The 20,719-nt window shown below is 45.1% G+C and overlaps 1 protein-coding gene across 2 annotated transcripts; it reads left to right on the top strand.

Moving 5' to 3' along the window:
- Window positions 1-1,464: 1,464 nt before the first annotated feature.
- On the top strand, window positions 1,465-19,071 carry LOC306798841 (uncharacterized protein). 2 transcript variants are annotated; one of them, XM_079299164.1, is made up of 24 exons: window positions 1,465-1,728; window positions 1,799-1,869; window positions 1,969-2,027; window positions 2,160-2,252; window positions 3,850-3,977; window positions 5,278-5,424; window positions 6,531-6,602; window positions 7,948-8,115; window positions 8,207-8,303; window positions 9,600-9,817; window positions 10,860-11,013; window positions 11,843-12,051; window positions 13,252-13,369; window positions 14,210-14,415; window positions 15,049-15,166; window positions 15,247-15,413; window positions 15,537-15,637; window positions 15,729-15,850; window positions 15,969-16,019; window positions 16,114-16,297; window positions 16,379-16,502; window positions 17,584-17,680; window positions 17,850-17,951; window positions 18,447-19,071. In XM_079299164.1, exons 2-23 carry the CDS (start codon window positions 1,841-1,843, stop codon window positions 17,930-17,932), a joined length of 2,745 nt encoding a protein of 914 aa, XP_079155290.1. In that variant the 5' UTR covers window positions 1,465-1,728; window positions 1,799-1,840; the 3' UTR covers window positions 17,933-17,951; window positions 18,447-19,071. The 2 variants fall into 2 exon arrangements, with proteins under 2 accessions (XP_079155290.1, XP_079155289.1); XM_079299163.1 differs by having other exon boundaries at window positions 1,466-1,869; window positions 18,425-19,071.
- Window positions 19,072-20,719: the final 1,648 nt, after the last annotated feature.

Raw genomic sequence — 20,719 nt, 5'->3', positions numbered from 1 at the left:
CACAGCACTTAAGTGATCCTTGGAAGCCAAAAGCGTTTGACCTGGACATGCTTTGCTTTGCTTGGTTGACAGTGAGGCCAAGAGCTGGCTATCACACACTGACCACAATTTCTATGTCACATCCAAAGCCACTTCTGTCACACTTAGAACCACAATTAATGCCAGAAACACAGGAATCACGGTGGCCTGAGTTGTCCAAAGATTCAGAAGTTGTCTTGCTGCTTGTGGCAGCTAATTGTGGCTGTGTACCTGCCTTGACAGTGGACTGTTAATTAATGGCTTGTGATCACACTCTCCCAAACATGGCTCCCCCAGACCCTGACTCACAGTATCTCAGGGAGATGCTACACTTCGCTTGGAAGCGGCTTATCAAAATTGGAACTGCTTGCTATCCAAATATACTGAAGTTTTCACTCAAAATTCAAAATCTCATTGTTACACCACACTCATCACTGTGGTATCTGAGCAGGGCCATTTCCAGCAGAATTCCAGCCCCAGCTGGATTCAATGAGGAGTCACTCGGACACAGCTCACGGGGCCAGGACCATGCAGTGAGTCCTGCCTGGGCTCAGGAGCTGTGGCAGAAGCTGGACTTCAGCTCCACAGAATGAGAAAGGGTCTTGTGGCCAAAGGACATTAATTAGAGATGGCTAAAGCTCCAGGGCACTCACACAAGGACGTGTGCCACTGTTGCCTGCTGTGCAAAGCAAGCTCTCTGGCAGGGCAGTGGTGGGGGTTCTGCTGCCACTGCACAGATCCTCTCAGAGAGGAAGAAATCACTCTGATTGCACTGTGTCCTGAGAGGGGATGTGACCCCTGGCTTTTGTTATCCCACACTTGTGTGAAGTGCACTGCAAAAACAATCTGTTCTACAGCACAGCTCTGCTCATGCCTGTGAACAAAAGTAAGAACGTTTGGTCAATGGCCCAAAATGAGGAGAAAAAGGAAAATGAGCCCTGGGTTGAAATGGCTAAAATGTCAACCTAAGTCTCCTGTACTCCCCACCCTGCTGTGGCTCATCCATGCCACACAAGCTGCATCTTTAACTCTCCAAGCCTCCCAGCCTTTCTTTTCTGGGTCACTTGCAGTCCCAGAGAAACAACTCCCATTATGAGCAAAAACTATCCCAGACCCTATGCTTGGCCATTTACAGACCTGCATCTGCTCTGTACTGATACAGAGATATTGCAGCACTTCTGAAAACAAGATGTTTTCACCAAAACACTCTCTGATAATCAAACAAATCAAAGGGCAACCTAACTGAATCCACAAAAGCAAAAAGTGCAGCTGCCAAAGTACTGCTGTTATCTCTGGCATGGCTGGGTCACTGGGACATTTCGCAGAAACAAAAATGTATTTCCTGTGTAGACCAAATTAAAATACCATTGGAGAAATGTTTCATGTGCTCTAAAGACCTGAAGTTAGAGCTACTCAACTGGCTTGTAAGGAATGAGAATATTTCCCAGGGGCTGATGGAAAGCACCAAGCACCCTCTGATGTACTCATCACAATTAGGCTCAGCAGCAGCTTCTGACCTTGCAAGTATCAGGCAGGAGGGTGCTGTGCCCTGCCAGAGAGAGGGAGCTGCCTCTCCCTGCCAGGACTGAGCTCTGATAACATTGGAGGGCACTGCAGGATTCCACCCAGGTGTCCTGCCACAGCAGAAGCCACTGGCCTCTCCTGGTCCACACACACATGGTTTGGAGAAGACAGCACAATCTGTGAAAGGTAACCTGCACCCCTCCTCCTGGGTCTGACCAAGTTCCACCTGCACACCTGGGTCTGCTTCACTCCACAGGGAGGAGAAATTGGCTGCCCATGCACAGGTCTCTGGGGACAGATGGAGGCTGTGAGTCACTTGCTACACAGGTAACAGGACTTTGGTTTCCACCTCGTTAATTTTCCATTTTGATATTTTATTTTTTCTCTCTGTTCTCCCTATTATCAGCTGATGTGCTTACACTGCAGGCTCTGGCTGTTTTTCTTCCTGCTCTGGCTGGGACAAGGGAGGCAGATGGCTCCCCCAGGTTGGTGAAATGATAAAAAGCAGGCTGAGGAGAGGCAGGAGGAGTACTGGGTTATTCTGTTCCTAACCTGATGTGCCTCTTCTCTGCCCTCCAGTGCCACTGGCTCATCAGCTCTATATGTGCTCCCACCAGGTTTTGTAGAGAGCAGCTGCCGCTCCAGAATTTTTTGGATGAAACTGAATAAGCTCTTGCTCCAGGGAAAGTTCTTCCAGCTGGAAATCTATGGTAAGTTACAAGTGGCAGACCCAAATAACATGAAGGGAATCACCTAAGAGATCACAGAGTCTGTGATCTGGATGCCATCTATTGATAATTGGTGACTCACCCCAACCTGCAGCACGCCCTTGTCACCTGAGCCAGCCTCTCCCATCTCAATTTGGCCACTAACCCCACAGAGGAGTAAAGCTGGCAACTACAGCCACAGCCCCCTGTGCCCTGTGCTACTACAGTAGGGAAAGGAGAAAGGATGGTCTGAGGAGGAAGGACTGGTATTTGGCTTTCATTCTTTCTTCTGCTGAGCCCTTACATGTGTCTAGCAAGGAAAACAGGCAACATTGCAGACTGGGCATGTCCTGAACAGCATAATGACAACAGCACTGTAGGCTGGGTAATACCCAGAAAACATACTCTCAATGAGGGCTGAGTGTGCAGCAACTAAAGGACTTTTTATTTCATTTTTATTTACCACCACAACGGCATTTAAATACCATAATTCAAATTAGACAAAGGGGTTCCATTTTCTGTAGAAAACAAAAATCTTCAGAATCAAAATGAAAACCAGAAAATGTTCACATCAGATTGTAAAAAGTGTGTGATTTCACCCCAAACCTAATTAATTTATCGTGAAACCAATGCACTTTTTCCTGGGTTATGTTGGGTTTTTTTATTTGATTTGGAGGCAGAACTGAAACAAATCAAACAGAAAGGGTGTGGGCAGAAGGGATAGCATTTATGAGAGTAACTGATACTGCTGGAAAAAACAGACCAGCCTTCAGGCACAAAATGCTGTTTGTTTCTTCCAGCTCTATCAGTTGGTCTCATAAAAGCTATTCCTTCTTCTTCCAAAATTATTCCCATTTATCTCCTGAGCCTAACCCAGCTGCAGGCATACATTGACTGAAACAACAGGTCTAGAACTGTCCAACATATAGGCATGACAGACAAACCTAGAAATTGCAGTGGCAGCTAGTTAAACCCTATCTACTTGTACAGATTCTTGTGTCTAACCCAAGACTGAAATAGTTCCTTAATCAGAGGGCAGATAATTAACAAAACATGATGTTATTAATTCTACCATCAAGAGTTGAGCACAGCCAGTCCCTGTCACGTCTCTTGCTTGGCTCCCTCATAGGTTTCACAGCACACACAGAGAAGCAGAAAACCTGATCAATATGTAAAAGAGCCCACCCAAAGCAGGTCTGTAAACACATCATTTGAGTAGACTGAGCAGCAGATTATCCCAACCTGATGTTTTTTAGAAACAGATGGGCTTAATAGCCCATAACTCTTTTCTAGAGAACCAAACTGGGGAGGGAGAAATGTAGGTGACGCTTCAAGAAACTCTCCATAACAGCACTTCAAAGTAGCAATGGCACAAGCTGCTGGATGCAGGGAAACAGGCATTGGAGTGCACATTATGTGTGTGAGCTTGAGCCATGCCAAACTGCCTCATGCACTCCTACACACGCCAGCACAGTGCCACCAGCTCCCTACCAGCACAGGTCACGGGAGAGCGCCCAGCCCACAGGGAGAAGGCAGCACCACTCTGCTCCAGCACCTGCCTTGAGCTTTGCATCCCACACATCTTCCCCCTCTTCTGCAGATCCTCATTCTGGCCCTGTTCTGCTGGATGAGAAGCTAGCATCTCGCTGTGGCTACGCCCTGTCACAAGATGTGTGGGGCAATCCCGTGTTCCGCGCCTCGGTGCTCGGCTGCCACGTGGCCAACGAGGTAGGGCCAGACACGGGCTGGGAAGCAGCTCAGGCAGCACCTCTTCTCCAAAAATACAACACTGAGATAGTATAAGGCGTTCTAATGGCATGTTTTGAGAATACTGAACTCAGGGAACTGTTGGTGGTGTGGAAATGAACAGGCAATGGCTCCCTGCTGGGAGGTTTGCTCAGTGTGACTGACATGGGATTTCCTCTCTCCATGGAACGACACTAACCCGAATGCTGCTGAGCAGCTGCCAGTTCTCAAACATATCCTTGTAGCTGCTGATTTGCCAGAGAGTTTCTTGAAAGCCTCTCTGGAAAGAAGTAGGCATCTGCTTGAAAAAGCAATGTTTGCAGTGTGATTCTGGCAGATCGTTTCCTGGCTTAATTTGTGTGGTAATGTGCCTGTTAACACATGCCTAGGAACGTAGATCACACACATCTATTAGACTCAGATTTGCCTCACGTAACTTTAGCCATCTAAAAGATAATGTCTAGTCTAAACTAGTTGTTTACTCTTCCACAATAGTCAATGGAGAGAAGCAGGCATCTCCAGAAGGTGATTCACCCCTTCCAAAAATATCTGTAAAAGTACAGCCTGGATTTCTAATTTCTAAATATTAGTTGAGATGAAATGTACCCAAAACCAGAACAAATCAGAGTAGAAACTTCATTGCTTGTCCATATTTAGTCTGGTTGGTCCTGGAAGCCCCACAGAAAAAATATGGTAAAACTTTATAGGCAGAGGTTAGCTAACAAGAAGGGGGGTGTACAGTGTGCTGTGCAATGACCTGGATTTCTAGGCTGGAAAATTCTCTGTAAAGGTTTTGCCTTCTTCTGTAGAAAAATACACATCTATGTCAGGTAGAAGGATAGTCCATTGCTCTGTGTGTGGCTCCTGGGGAGCTGAAGAATCAAAAGGATTCTTTTACTGAACTTAATCTAGTCTTAAACGCTTGACAGCATTTGTAGGTTAGATCTGAACTACTTAGATCAAAACAAAAGCTCCAGTACCTTCTCTCCATGTGGAGGCAGAGTCACAAAGAGGAGAAACATGAACATCATGGTAAGGTAGGTCAGACCTGCCCTTGAGCAGCTGCTCCTTCATGGTGAACAGTGCTGAGATGGGTCTGAGTGCTGAGGAAATGTCCCTGGCTCAGTAAGACCCTGTAAACCATTTCAGACAGGCTAGCATGTTGTGGGAGCTGTCACTGCAGCTCTCAATCTGTTCTCAGCATTATAAAACACTCTCAGAAACAGAACACACTCCTGGAACCCTCCACACCCTCTGCTGAATTGCCAGTTTTTCTTCCCAGGCAGATGAGCTGTTTTCACTGACTGTGAGCATCAAGGTCTCCTCATTTTCGAGCATGAGGGCAGCTGTCACCTACACCTACCCCATGTACTGCTCCTATGCATCCTGGGCTTCAAGAGAAATTGTATGTGAAGAAAACTACATGGAGGTAAAAACCTTCCCACTGAAGGCAAGGCTACATCCAAGCCCCCTGCCAGGCACAGCAACCTGCACAAATTCCTGTCAGAAGTCGATTGTACCCCATGTACCAGGCCAATAGCAACCTGGGGATATTCACCAGAGTGTGTAACTGCAGATCTGATTAGTCACACATTTACATGCTGTAGATATTTTGCATGCAGTGAAACTCAGTTAACTGTACAGAAGAAGTAAGGCAAGCTTCTGCAAGCAAATCAGCAGAGAGGCTTAAGGCCAAGCTCTTAAGCTCATGAAAGTCCCTTTTGGTCACAAAGTGCTGTAGCATCTGTGAGAATGTCATCCTCATATCTGAAATAATAAAACCTAGAGTTTGCAGAGCTGCATCTCTGCTGAATCACACAACTCACAGGACACGACTGTGAGACAGGAGCTGCCTCCTGCCAGGTGCAATTGGGCTGCTCAGCCTGCTGCCATCACCTACACACCAGGGTAGAAATGAGGCAGCAAACAAACCAAATTCCATTGCTTTCTGTGTATGCCTGCAGCAGGCAGGAAAAAGAAAGCACATTTCTGTCAGAACTCAAGGTTCTGCAGTCACGTCTGGGTGTTGAAACACAATTAAACCATGGTACAGATGTCTTCTGACTGTCCTCTTTCCTTGCCTCACTCTGCAGCACATGTAGGCCAGATTTACACCACAGCACCTACCTTAGGTACTGGGCATCCTGCATTTTTAGGTGTTCAGCCTGCATGGAAAGAGAGAACCAGTCCTGTTAATGCCAATTAACTGCTTTCTTACACTTCCAGTGGAGTGACCCAGATGTCCCTAAAGGTCCCTAGAGCTGAACCTAGTTTGCAGCTTGCCAGATATGAAGCAGGACATCAGCTTTACCTGGCTATACACAAAGCATTCCCACCACTATAAATGCCATGGGTTTTTTAAACTTCCATTTTAAGGCCACAAAAATTACTGCCATCAAGAACCTCCACTGAAACACTTTAATTACCTCCAGTGAATGCAAACTGCTAAATCCTGGTGACACTGCTCCCCATGCATGCAATAACACTGCAGATCTGATTGCTCCCTTGCTCCCAAAGACTCTCCTGTGTCCCCAGGTGTCAGTGAAGACTGATGTCCCAGCAGTTTCAAATGACTACACCGTAGCATGGATGTCAGCACTGCCAGAGGTATGAAAGGGAGTCTTTCCTAACAGCCTGCCTCTTCTCTCTACTTTTGTGAGTCATTCTTGGGGCATAGCTCCATCTCTGACAAAAAAAGGGAGATGACAGATTTGCCATCAAGTACTGAAAACCTCTCAAGTATTTTTAGACCTCTAGACTGCAAAAAGACATTTGGGTGGGAGAACAGAGTCATACGCTTGTTCCATTAGTAGAAAATGAGTTCAAGACAAACAAAGGTAGGTGGTTCTTCACACAATGGGTAGTGAAACTGTCAAACTCATCACCAAAAGATGTTGTGGCTGCTAAAAACTTGCTTGATCCCAAGGAGAGTCTGGAAAAGTTGAGTGAAGAGAAATCCAATAAGAAATACAAAATACAAAGAAGGTACAGACAGCTCAGGAGTCACTGAGATGAAAAATATTTGAGGCTGGAAAAAATGAGTGGGAAATGATGACAGGACTATCTCTCTTACAAGGAAAAGCTGAGACAGTTGGGCCTGTTTAGTCTGGGGAAGACTAGGAGAGGATCTTACCAATGTACACAAGCATCTGAAGGAAGGGTGTCAAGAGGATGGAAGCAGGCTCTCCTCAGTGGTGCCCAGCAGTAGGACAGAAATTGATCCACTGGAAGTTCCAACTGAACATGAGGAAGAATGGAACAGATTGCCCAAAGAAGGTGTAGGGTTTCATATGGAGAAATTCAAAAGCTGCCTGGACACAATCCTGAGTACCACACTCATGGGGATCTTGCTCAAGCAGGGAGGTTGGACTAGATGGCCTCCAGTTCCTCCCAGCATTCACCATTCTGTGATTCTGTCAAATATATATGCTTGCCCCATGTTCCTCATGCCTTACTTGCTCCTGATGCCATTTTCCTTTTGACTGTGCTCCCATATGGCCATCACTGCAGGTGACTCTGTTCTAGACCAGTACAGGCATTGCTCTCTTCTTATCTTTGGCACAGTATGGCTGCACACTATAAAAGGTAGTCTGTCATTTGGCCTCTGGACTGCCCCGGCAATAACCAGATCAGTTTCTTAACAGCACAGATATTTTGTCCACAATGGATTTGTTCAAGGCTACCTGTCTACATTTCTTCCAGGAGTGCTAGAAGACTATCTCTAAAATTGCCTTAAAGAGCAATTCCCATCTCTAAAGATGCCTTAAAGAGCTCTAGAATTCCCATGTATATATATATATACACCTCTCAAAGGTATTTCTTGCCTCAGATGAGCTAGCAGTACCATTCCAGTTACTCCCACTGCTAATAGGAAAACAGGCACTACAGCATCACAGCTTTCTAAGAGACTTTGGCAGACACAGAACTGATGAAGCTCATCTCTCTCTTGCAGACTCACAATGTTGCATACCAGCAATGGCAACTGATGTTTGTTTCCCCATCAGGGAGAAAGAGAATTACAGTAAGTGATGCAGTAAAGCTGGGCTACAGCTTCAATAACACCCTGTCCCGAGTGTACCTGCGAGCGCCCTACCGCAGCAACGAGTCTGACATCAGCGTGGTGAGTTGTTGATCCCAACAGACACAAAGCTCTGCTGTTCCCACTGCCTCTCCAGAGCATCAGCTCTCTTTTTCTGCCTGGGCTCAAACAGGTCAGTGGTGTAAATATGAGCATGATCACTTCCACCTCCATGTACAGGCAGCGGTGGCTGCTTTTGCTGATTGACACGACCGTCTCCTGTCCTGCTGGTAAGGATCTCTTCCTTCTTCACTAAAAATAACCACCAAAGGAGGTAGTAGAAAACACAGACTTCCCATTCTCACTAAGAGAAGAGGTTTACAAGCTTCCCTCAGAGCAACATGAGCTAAGAGTCTGTGGCTTTACTCCTGGACAAACACAGTTCCTGCTGTGACACTACATTACTTGCGCTCCCAGTGCAGTGTAATGCCTCGTCTGTGGTTTCTCAGATCCCTACATCAGATTCAGGGAACTGGAAACATGCAAAATTGCTATAGAACAGCCAGGGAGTCTCCCATGGACTAATCCCACAGCCTTGGCTCTTCTTTTCCACACTATTCCATGCAAGGCATGCAGCTCTGCCTCCTTGAAACTCACATAATCCTTTTCTCTAGAGAGTCAGGGCTAGCCTGGCTTTTTGCAAAGAAGTGGTGACTGCACCTGGCTCTCACAGAAAAGTATTAATGTGAACAAGTGAAGAGGAAGCACAAGGTTTTCAGTTGCCAATAAAGCCAATATTTCAAGAAGGTCCAAACAGGTTGCTCTGTGCCCTCTTACTTCTGCCAGTAAGCCCTGAGACAACAGAGCAGGTACCTGGGAGCACAGCTGCCAGTTCTGAATAAATCAGTGTTTCACCTGAAACTGGTGATTCAGGTCTGCTCTGAGTCCCAGGGTCACTGTAACAAAATAGCCATCATTTGGCTAATACCCTACAAGGTGTTGCATCAGTGAAAGCTGCAGGGATATCCTGGTGAAATGGAATCAGGGGAAGGCAGAGACAGGACTGAGTGTAATTCCAATTGCCCCCTCTCTGGAAGTGTTTAGGAAGGATGTTCAGATGCTTGAGCATGTCCAGAGGAGGCAACGAGGCTGGAGAGGGGCTTGGAACACAAACCCTGTGAGGAATGGCTGAGGGAGCTGGGGGTGTTCAGCCTGGAGAAAAGGAGACTCAGGGGTGACCTTATCACTCTCTACAGCTCCCTGAAAGGTGGCTGTGCTCAGCTGGGGTTGGTATCTTTCACTAGGCAGCAACTGACAGAGACAGAGGACACAGTCTCAAGTTGTGCCAGGGGAGTTATAGGCTGGATATTAGGAATGAGTTTTTTATGGAAAGTTTTTTATGGATAAAGCACTGGAATAATCTGTCCAGGGAGTGGTGGAGTCACCATCCCTGAATGTGTTTAAAAACAGACTGGATGGGGCACTCGGTGCCATGGTTTATTTGAGGTGTTAGTGCATGAGTTGAACATGATCTTGAAGGTCCCACCCAGTGATTGTGTGATTCTGTGAATTCTGTAACTCCACAGATGGCATCAGCTTCACCAATACTACACTAACATGGACTGTGCCGAGAGTTATCCCCACACTAGTGGTCCAGGAATCTACCTTTCTGTCCAAAAGCATTGTAATGGGAGTGGATGATCAAGTCATAGTGAATCCAGAGGAGATGAACTACTTATTGGAGTACAATGAGACACAAATCAGAATAACCATCCCTATTGGAGCAGAAGGAGGCAAGCTAGAGGTGAGTACAAACCTGCCACACACAAACACATTTGAGGGCCTATTCTAGGGATGTTTCCAAATCATGACAATTCCAAATACTGATTGATTCTGCTTAAAATTTGTAGATACAATAAATATTTGAAGAACCAGATGCTTCTTCTCTGTGTTTTGAAAGCACTTACTCAGAAACTAGGAATTTATAATGACAAAACATGGTAGAAGCAAGTGACTGCCTTTTGTTAATAATCTATAAGACATACTAATACATTAAGAGTGAGGGGATTTCTGGACACTGGAATTTAATTGTCTGCCTTGTTCAATAATGTAACTGATCCTAAACTTCTGGCCTGGCTCAATGACTAATTTCCCTACCAATTTCCAAGACAAAATGATTTAGCAAGGAACAGATTCTCTGCATGGTGTTGGGGTGCAGTCACCTGTTTTGAACACAGTTTATTCTTCATCAATATATCATATTGATATATATCATATTGTATATATATCATATATACAGAGGCAATGTCAAAAGGAATATTCAGTAGAACAGAACAGCTTGGGCTGGAAGGAACCTTTAAAGACAATGTACTCCAGAGTCCTCTGCCATGAGCAGAAACATCTTTCACCAGATCAGGTTGCTCAAAACTCCATCCAACCTGAACACCTAGAAAGGAGTTGGCAATATTCCTACAAGATGACATTGGTGTGATTTTGACTTATCTTCTTCAGGAGCTCCCTATTTGTGTAACAGACAGAACAAGAGACATGACTGGTAATTCCAGGATAGTTAAAAAAAATAAAATGTGCTGACATGCTAAACTTAATGAGGACACCCCTGAAAACCTGATACTTCCTTATTAAGGACCTCAGGAGTATCTGAGCCACACATGGGTTAGACAAATGGGACAAGTACAATACAAACAAGCAAAATCCCCTAGCAAAATCTGTCCCAAGCTGTACTAGAATACCATTTGCTCTTATTAGTGTAAGAATTTTAACCATATTCAGTCATCCCTTTATTAAGCTATGAGAATTAAGACTTAATCACGTATTTTACCTCCTAGAGCTCCATTTCTGGTGGTGTATATGGAGTCATTTACTGTATTGACCTGTTTCTGGAGCACACCTGGACAGATGCAGGTTGGCAAACCACAAAGTATACAGTCATCAAATCCATCACCACACCTTTCCTGCCACAAATACCAACTGTCATCAACAGTAAGTCATTCCTCCTATTGACTCTTACCAATCCTTTGCTGTGCTATCCATTGCTCCACCTATCTGTGCCACACATCTACATTCACCAGAATGTTCTCAACTCCCAATTACAATTTTCTAGGCAAAGTCAAGATTCAAGTATTATAATAAAACAAACAAAAAAAACCCCAACAAAAACCCTTTAGCCTTAACTTATAAGTTGCTGATAAAAACATAAGCATTCCTTTCATGTTAATACCTGGATTTTTCCAGTGAGCACTGGACTAAAGATGTTGTGATGTGCAGTTACTGGGAAGAAGAACTGTCTGAAGACAGCATTCATTGATGGTATTTTCTCCTCCAAACTGCATGCATTTGATACCTTGAGAGCATACTGAAATCATTGTGCCACCCAGTGCTGCAGTCATGGCTTTTAAATTTTATTTTCCTATGCATTAAGGCACTACACATACTTGGAGTTGTCTGGATAAATGATATAGAAAGAAAAAGGAGCCTCTTACCATAAATTATAATAAATTTTTCAAATTTTATGTGGCTGAACTAGATTCTAGATTTCTTTAAAGGTATTGCACATCATAGTGAGCATCAAGGAATCACTGAACCCACTTTCTTTAAAGTTCTATGTATTTGTTGTTAATCCCCTGCAGCTTGAAGCAATTCTCATGCACTCAGAGTATTTCAGATCTGACTAGAACACAAACACTCATTAATCAGAGCCATTAAAGAGATGGCTGTTGGCTAAGTTTCCTGGAATTTGAATGGGAGGCCACCCCAACTGTCTTGGCTATTTGATCCACATCAGCAGTAATTTGGTGTTCTCTCCCTGCAGACTCTGTGCCAGAGGAAAGGCTATTTCATGTTGCATTTGGACACTTTCTTCATGATGTCTCTCTGGTGGCAATCTCAGTAGGAAATGTGCCATTCTCCCTCAGGGAAGCACAGCACCACGGCTTCAAGATTTATGAAACTCCTTTTTCTAATGGAACAAAAGCATTTATCCTGGAAGTCTCGTTTGATGATCCATATGTTCTGAGAGAGGTGGGATACAGCAGGTCACTTCAGCAGCAGAGTAGAGGAGGTGGAGCAGTCCCATTGCAGAACATGGTCCAGCTTTTATTAACCAACAGCTCCTTGATCATAAAGGTGTCAATGAGCCTGAGATCATCTGAGATAAGATTAGAGGCTTTTATGTCCCCACCTTGCTCTCCACAGATCTCTAGGAGATCAGTATCAAGTGTAATTAAATGGGATGAAATGTTGCTTCCTTCAGTGCCTGTCAGCATGGCAATGTCCAAGTGCACACCCAACAGGAAGAGGTTTCTGAAGTCTCTATTAGATGCTGACCTTTGAAACAGGAGCATCTTGGAAAAAAAAATATCAATTATTGCAATGCTGGCAAACACCAGTTTCAGAATCCAGCAATTCCTGGACCCACTGTTTGACTGCTGGCACAGGCCATGCCCCGTGCAAGCACAATATGGGCAGGCTCAGGGTACTCTAAATGTGATTTTCTTAAGCTTCAGACCATTTGTAATCTAAATATTTGTCAAAGGTATATACTCACAGAGGGATTTCAATCTCTCATTTCAGTGGGAGGACGCATAACTGCAAATCCTCTACCACTCTTTCAACCAAACCACGCAGAGCTGTGATACTGTTACAAGGAACAGCATTGTGAACACACAGGATTTGTGCAAACAGCTTTCAGGCTGCAGTCAAACCACAGTCAAATTGCATTAAGGATCAAAGCAAGAAAAAAAAAATCCAGAAGTATTTCTTTTAGGTTGACCAGGTTTTACTTTGGGAGCACTTTCAGTGAAGGAAAAGAGGATATTGAGAAGGATCTCTTACAGCATCTTCTCATACCTTCAATTCCACTAATTACTTACTCTCCTGGGTTCAGTTCACACCCTAAGTAAAGAAGAACAAGGATTTGGACCAGGATCTCTTCCTATAAGCTCTTTCACCATTGGGCTACAGAGGAAGCACCATTGCATTCACTTCTGTCTTCATTTTCTGAAAAGGCAAACATTCTCCACATTTATGTTTGGCTGAAAGAGCTGTTGAATCCAGGCCAGATTCCTGCATAGCTTTAGGCCAGCTGAAGTGATGCTTCTGGAGCCTGAGCTATTTGCAGGGGAGAGGGGAGGTGCTGGAATAATTATTTAGTGTTGTTCAGAATACACATGCCTGCCTATTCTGAAAGATGGTGCAGCTTAACACTTCTCTGTCTTTCAGTATGTGAACAGAAATGAAACAAAATACACCCTCCTGGTCAACTACACCCTTAGTGTGGGTCTGGAGAGGACACTCTACTATCACCCAGCAGAGGTGGAGTGTGTGATTGCTGATATTGGTAAGCTCTCCCCTGACCTCAACTGCTCTGCATCAACAGCACGGCTGTCACTGGGCTCAGTGAGAGCATCAGAGTGAGAGCTTTGGGGAAAACCCCACCCTCCACAGCTCATTGCTGGTAACAGCCAAGCTGCTGCTCCACTGATGGCAGCTCTTCTGCATCCTGGCAAGACAGTCTGCCCTGGAGACACTGAGAGCAATAAAACAAGTGTGTAGAAGGAGTTGGCTTGCAGACTCAGTTAAACAAGATGCCTCAGAACATGAACATACATCTACTGGCAAAACTTTCAGACATTGCTACAAGTTTCAGTTTGTCCTCAAACACAATTCTGCCTCTGCATCCATCCAGGGCACAATTTAACTGACTCAAAAAAAATTGCTCTAATCTCCAAAGATAGCATTTCTTAAGGAGAAATCATCCACTGAAAGCTGTACTTAGCAGGTTACTGAAACAGCTGGGAGGTCTGTTTGGTTCTCAAACTTATTAGATTTTTGGATTCCACAAAGATGACAGTCCCTTCACTGTCCTACTTTATCTCTGAAATAGCTCTTGGTTCAGCTCAAAGAAGGCTGATCCAAAAATGCCTTTACACACACTGCTCAGCTTGCCTTACTGAAACAGGGACCAGTCCTGGAAGCAAGCTGGCAGGGCACTGCTGAGGCAGGACCCATCCCCTGAGCTGTGAGCTGCTACACCTGCTACAACACAGACAAGCCCTGCAAACAATGCACAAAACTGGCTGCTGGGGCTTCTTACTGTGACAGAAATCCCTGCCTGGGCCAACCTCACCACTCAAACCTTCCTCCATTGCTAACCCCACACCCCACCTTCTTCCCACAGAAGTACCAGAAGCAGTTGGTTCCTGTGATGAAGAAAACCTGTACCTGACCCTGCCCACGTTTGGCTTGCACCAGTACTGGGACCTGTACCTTGGTAACAAGATCCTGAACAGACACGTTGCCCTCACCAATGGGTACCTTGCAGCCACCAACTCCACACACCTCATCTTGCAAATACCTCTGTTTGCTGGGGGACTCATCTATGAGGTACAGGAGCTGTTCAGCAATGTCCTTCTTACAGCACATGGGGCTGTTTGCTCTCACAGAGCCCTACAGTCCCAGTCTGTAGTGCTGGGGTATTACACATGTTGGAAAACATCCAGAGGGAAGGACTCTGAGCCAGAGCAAGTGGGATAAGAGGCATCAGACGTGGACCCTTCTGGTAATGTCATGGATCATGCAATCTGCAGTCCCCACTTGTCTCTTAAAAGATATGCACCAAGTCTTCAAAAACAAATTTCTTAGTGTTTTTAGTAAGATGAGGCAAAATGTCCCATCTGCACTGAGCCAGAAACAATATTTCAATATAGCTTTTATGAAAGAAGCTCTTTTAAAGGAACTGTTCGTAGAAATGTTAAGACATGGCAGGGGAAAATTGATGTTGTAATAATTTGAACTATTCTACAATAATCAGCCCAAATTTATCTCTGTGACAGTGACTGATAAATTCATACCAGAAAACTTGTACTTCTGCACTCATGTTGCTTCAGGCTCAAGTCTTCACAATGACTTAACTCTTGTGACTTGTTAGTATTCAAGTGGCACAAGCTAAGGAGCAGAACTCTGTACATGTGGATGATGTACTATAACAGGAAATCTCTTCCATCTCCTCCTTTGCAGGAAGTGTCCTTTCAGAAAATTAAAGCAAGATTTGATGTCTCCCTAAGGAAAATAAGAACTATGGAGACCTTACAGATGTTCTCCATTAGCTGCAGTTTTAATTCTTCAGCATTTATAAGTAAGTTATGCAACTGATCAATCAATAAAAAGATGTGCAATTCTTTCTTGAGCTCATAACCAACTCTCTGACTTTCTCAGTATGCCACCCAGATGGTACCATAATGGTATCTGCCCAAATGAAGACAGTTCCTGCCATTGACATGAGCAAAACCAAGCTAAGGGACAGCTCCTGCAAGCCTAGGGAGTATAATGAAGCCCATGCCTTCTTCAAGTTCCACATCACTACCTGTGGCACTTCTGTAAGGGTAAGTGCATGGCCAGAGCAGATACACCTGCTGGAGTCTCTGCCTCTCCTGCATTTTCTCTTTTGGTCCCCTGCCCCAGCTCCTGAGAAGAGTCAATTTATAATGAGCTTCCCATATGCACAGTTTGAAGGTGATCACATTATTTATGAGAATGAAATCTCTTATGAGAAAGAGACTCTTCCAAGACAGAGCATTCCAACAATCACAAGAGATCCAGACTACAGGTAGGAGCTGCTGCTCGCTGACACTGCTCACTTTTGTACAGCTGCTGGGAAATAGATGTGAACACAAAGATTGCTGTTTCCTCTATTCTAGACTAACAGTCTTGTGCTACTACCAAGCAAAAGAGACCCTAGTGCTCGGTGCCTTCTCCAGTGACCCAGCCACATCCCCTCCCTTTGGCTCAGGGATGATGTTTCCACGTTCAAACACTGCAGGTGTGCAATTCTCTTCCTTCATTTTTAAACCTCTCTGACTCTTTCAGTCCTAAGTTCCCTGGTAAAGACATGCCTTGCTTTCAACTAAAGAACCTCACTAACATTTCCTTCTCTGCAGCTTACAGAAGGGTAAGACAAGCTCTGAATGTAGTTTCAAGAGTGTCCAAAGGTAAATCTCCTCCTAGGGAAATCAGAGAATTTCCAAGTATGTTTTAGTTAAAATAATAATAAACAACAACAAAATCCCCTGACATTTTCTCGAGATGAATCCTTCATGGAGTTCTATGGGCCCAGCATGACAATATTCAGACAACCCATGGAGCCTGTGTTTATTGAGGTGGAGCTGAAAGACGAGAGCCCCAGCGCGGAGTTATACCTGGAAAACTGCTGGGTAGCCAGATCTCCAGACTTCAACAGCACCCCAAGATGGAACATCACTGTGGATGGGCAAGTAGCAGTAAATGCCCAATGAACTCATCAGGAAAGCCCTAATTTCTACTGATATGTGTTATCTTTCCTCTCAAACAGGTGTGAGATTAATGGCAGTGAGTTTGCTGCAGAGTTCTGCCCGGTGCCTGTTAGCCCCAGGGTGAGACACCCTTCTCACTTTAAAAGGCTGGCAGTAAGGACCCTGGCACAGCAACTGGAACAGGTAGGATTGAGGGAAAGGCTCACCTCCCACTCATGGACCCTATCCTGGAAGTCTGGATGATGCTCTTACTCGTGGTTTAGTTGCAGGAGTCCTGCAAGGAGCAGGAAGCTGGACTTGATGATCTGTATGGGTCCCTTCTAACCTGAGATATTCTATGGCTCTGGGCTTTGAGAAATAGATTTAGACACCTCACAGACTTAAACCCTAATCAGCATTCAACTCAATTGCCCTGACTGGTGTGCAGCTTTAATACAGTTCTCTTCTTAAATCTCCTCTGCCACCTTGAGATTGGACTGGCTGGAGTAAACAAAAAAATATGATTTTTATATGGTGGTTCTGGCTTTGTGTAGGATCATAGTCATATCACTTCAGCTCAAAATGTCTAGAGCAGAAAAATCAACTTATATGTCCCAATATCCACATGAAGTTCAGCTCTGCTGTCTCCCATCTGTCCTAGCCAGTCATCCACCTCCTTGGGGTCAGCCTTATGGGCAGAGAAGCACAGCACATGGGTTTGGTCTTAAAGATCCTGTTCTCCTCTAAGGACTAAGGACAGACAAAAAAAACCCAAAAAAAACCAACCAGGACAGTCACCTGAGGGCACTTTGCTCCTTGGTCACCCAGCTGAGTGAACTGCCTGTTCTGACATGTACTGATACCAGCCATGGAGTGTTCACTGCCTGGGCAGCTCAATAAACTGCATCATTATTTACCAGCCTTTCACAGGCCCCTCAACTTTTGAACTTGCTGGAAATGAACATGAATGCAACCTGGCTTGTGCTGCTTCCTAAGTGTGCAGCAGGCACCAGATTGAGTTTCTGTCCAGCTTTGATACACTGCAGCATGTGAGGTTTTAACTTCTCCTGTCTCAGCCTCCCAGTTACCAAACTGCCTGAGGGCTTCCTTGACACCAACTTTAAATTCTAGGCAGGTTCAGCTAGAAGGTGCCATGTGGAACTGTTCAGAGAAGCCTAAGTCTAATCAGATGCATTTTCTGCAAAAGGAAAATACAAAATGATGCTCTGCAAAGTGGGATTTGATATGGATCAAGAAAAAAAGTGTCATCTTTTCTTGTTCTCAGGTGTATGTGCACTGCTTGGTGGCAGCGTGCTCTCCTACCAACACACAGCCTGGCAGCACCTGCAGAGGACAGTGCAGCACAAGCAGGGAGAGGAAGGGTAGGTTGTGGAGCAGAAAAAGAACTATTGCAATGCACCCCTGACCTGATGTTTCTCAGAGATTTAGGAGCTCTTTGGCATCTCAAATGCCTCGAGCATGGGCTGTGAATGCTGATGTCACCTATGTATTCTTTAAAAACGACACAAACACAGTGTGTATCATTCTCAGGATTTCCAGGGCACCCTTCTGACAGTCTCCAGGGCTATGTACTTGCTGGACCAGTATGGATTGTTTCTCCAGATCTAAGATGACACACCAAGACTGAATTTGGTAAGAGCACAGGCCATGTGTACTCACCCTGAGAGGTCACCATGCTTTGTGACACAAGCAATGCAGAGCCTGTCCTTGAGGACCTCAAAAATAAAAGTTCTGGGACAAGAACAGGGAATGGACATGGTTCACAGCCCCATGGTCTCAGCTTGAGCTCATGAGAGAGGGAAGAAGGAGAGCTCCCTGCCAAGCCAAACACAGCAGAGCAGGGCATGCTGGAGCTGGGCCACAGCAGGCAGTTTTGGAGCCAGGTATTATTTCAACAGGTTTTCAACAGGACTGCCCCCAGTCTGAGAGAAAACAGATCCAAAATTTCAGAAACAAACACTAAGGCACTAAGGCACACTGCCATATTTCAAATGCTTTTGAATGGTTCAAATCCTCCAAAGAATAGGGTTTCTCCCACAGCTTCATTCCCCCTTGGACAACCAGAGCTGCTGAGCTGTCTGCTCCAGCATCACTCCTCACCTCAGCCTCTGTGTGTGTCTCCAGCAGCACCTGAAGGCTCTGCTGTGCTGCTGCTTTCCAAATGGTGCCACTGGACACAGGAGCTACTACTCCCAGGAACCACCAGAACTATTTGCATGAAGTTTAAAGACCAGATGGTGGGACAGCACTGGAAAGTTCTTGTCTGCTAACAGGATCAGTAAATCTTGCAAACTGTTGCCTCTCTGAAGTGGCTACAGAAGAAAACTTACCAGAAAACCACTCAAGGCTGCAAAATAACAGTTTGTGTTTCTTCCAGCTGCTCAAATATGGACTTGCAGATCACTAAAATTATTCAAGCCCTGATTATGGCTGCTTCTTGTAATACTTCATAAAGTGACTGCCAATCCTCCCATGTGAATGCACAGTGCAAATCTGAAAAGTCAAATAAAAATACACCAGAGCAATGTAAGCACAGAACATGTCCTTGCTAAAGTGCAACAGCAGCTATCTGCTGTACCAACACTGGCTTCAAAGAGCCAAACAACCACTGCCAGTGCCCCTCCAGCATGCAACACTAGGGCACACGCTGCTTCCCACTCATGCAGAGTTTTGTCTGTATCATTACATCAACCTGACATTCCTGGAAACTTGTTAGCACATTTCCATCTCACCTGCTTCTGTATGGAAAACTCTACAAAACAGAATAGATGAATACTCTAGTATGAGCAAAAATTACACCTGGTATTTTTTGTTTCTGTGCACACAGAAGGTTTTTTTGGTATTTTTTCTTAATTCTTATATTTTTTAGAGACCAAGTACAAACCTGACATGCCACCACCTGTAATCACTCTCAGGAGGTGCCTCCAGTGTAACTGCAGGTGTGTTTGTCCAACAGCAGTGCAGAGGGGGCAGATGGCACACTCATGCTGGCAGCTCACTCGTGTGCAGATCCAGAGGAATTCCCAGTTTCTGCAGCCCCTGCCTTCCCAGGATGGCTGCTCACTGCACACACGTGCCTGCTCCCCAAGAGCAGCAGTCCTGCCTGAGATGGTTGCTGAATAAATGCCCTCTTAAAGCTGCACCTGCTGAAGGAGTAAGCTGTAAAAAGGAATGGGAGGGTGCTGGGACCCCAGGACCCCCCAGCAGCTGCCCGGGTGCTGCTTTCCTCTGCTGCATGAGCAGTGCACTCTGCTGTCCACAGCCCACACTGCAGAGCCCAGCAACTCACTGCTCCCATGCATTTGCCAGGAGAACACACTCTCTGTTTTCAACAACAGCAAACTCACAATTTTAGGTTAACTTTCTGTTAATCTAAAAAGCAGTCCTCTAAAAATCTGTCGACTGTGATGAAGGGGAAGTAATAATGACCAAATGCTAGCTGTTCTCAGCACTCTCAGGCACACAGGTAGCATCACCTCTGGTCAGGTGTCACTAAGTTGTCCTGTTTTGCAACCTTGCAGAGCATATTTAGATAAACATGTCTGCAGTAAGTGAGATACCCCAGATCCTCCCCTTTTGCCCTGGAAAACCAGGAAGGGGTCCAGCAGCATTCCATACCCTTCACCCACCACCTGACAAATGAAGAGACTTTTCCACATACACTGAAAGGGAGATGGAAAAGGAGAGACAGACTTGCATTCCCATTTCAACAGGGATTTCAGGTTTCCCCCTTCCCATAGACAAGCCAAAGCAATTCCACATCCTTGGTCTCTTTCTCCTACCTTGGCTGCTGTTCATGGTATAGATGATGATTTTCACACTGTGAAATCTCACAGTGTGCTAGGGTTAGGCATTCTCTGTTTACCTGTGAGGGTGTCTTTCCCAAGGTATGATTCAGCCATACTATAGCATGGGTGTAACTGCTCTGAACTTACATTCTCTTGGGGTTATTCCTACATCTCATGTGCTACAGATGGAATTTCAGCACCTAACTCCTGTCCTAGACTGCAGTTTTCAGGCCTGTGGGCTTAAATGTCTATTCTAGTCATACCACTATAAACCTTCATTATTCAGCCAATTTGGAGAAAAGGAATTGGGAAAGAAGCTACTTTTAATACACAGATAGAGGCACAGCATAGAAACAGGAGTTAGGTTGAAACCTACTGTTGTGATGCCTGGGACACAGCTGGACCAGCTGTTCCTTGCTGGGAGACAAGGATATCCTTCAGGCCCCTTTCACATGCTCCTTGTACAACACAAACATGAGTGATAAAAGAACTGATCACCATGAACTGTAGAATTAATGCTCTGGACTGCATCCAATCCCCCCCTGCTCATGCACTAGAGACCCTACAAGGAGAATCTTGGAAATAATCTTAGGAAATGGACCAGTGTTCAGC

The sequence above is a fragment of the Erithacus rubecula genome (assembly GCF_903797595.1).
Source record: "Erithacus rubecula genome assembly, chromosome: 2".
NCBI lineage: Eukaryota > Metazoa > Chordata > Aves > Passeriformes > Muscicapidae > Erithacus > Erithacus rubecula.
The sequence above is the reverse complement of the archived record's forward strand: the minus strand, read 5'-3'. Positions and strand labels throughout refer to the sequence as shown.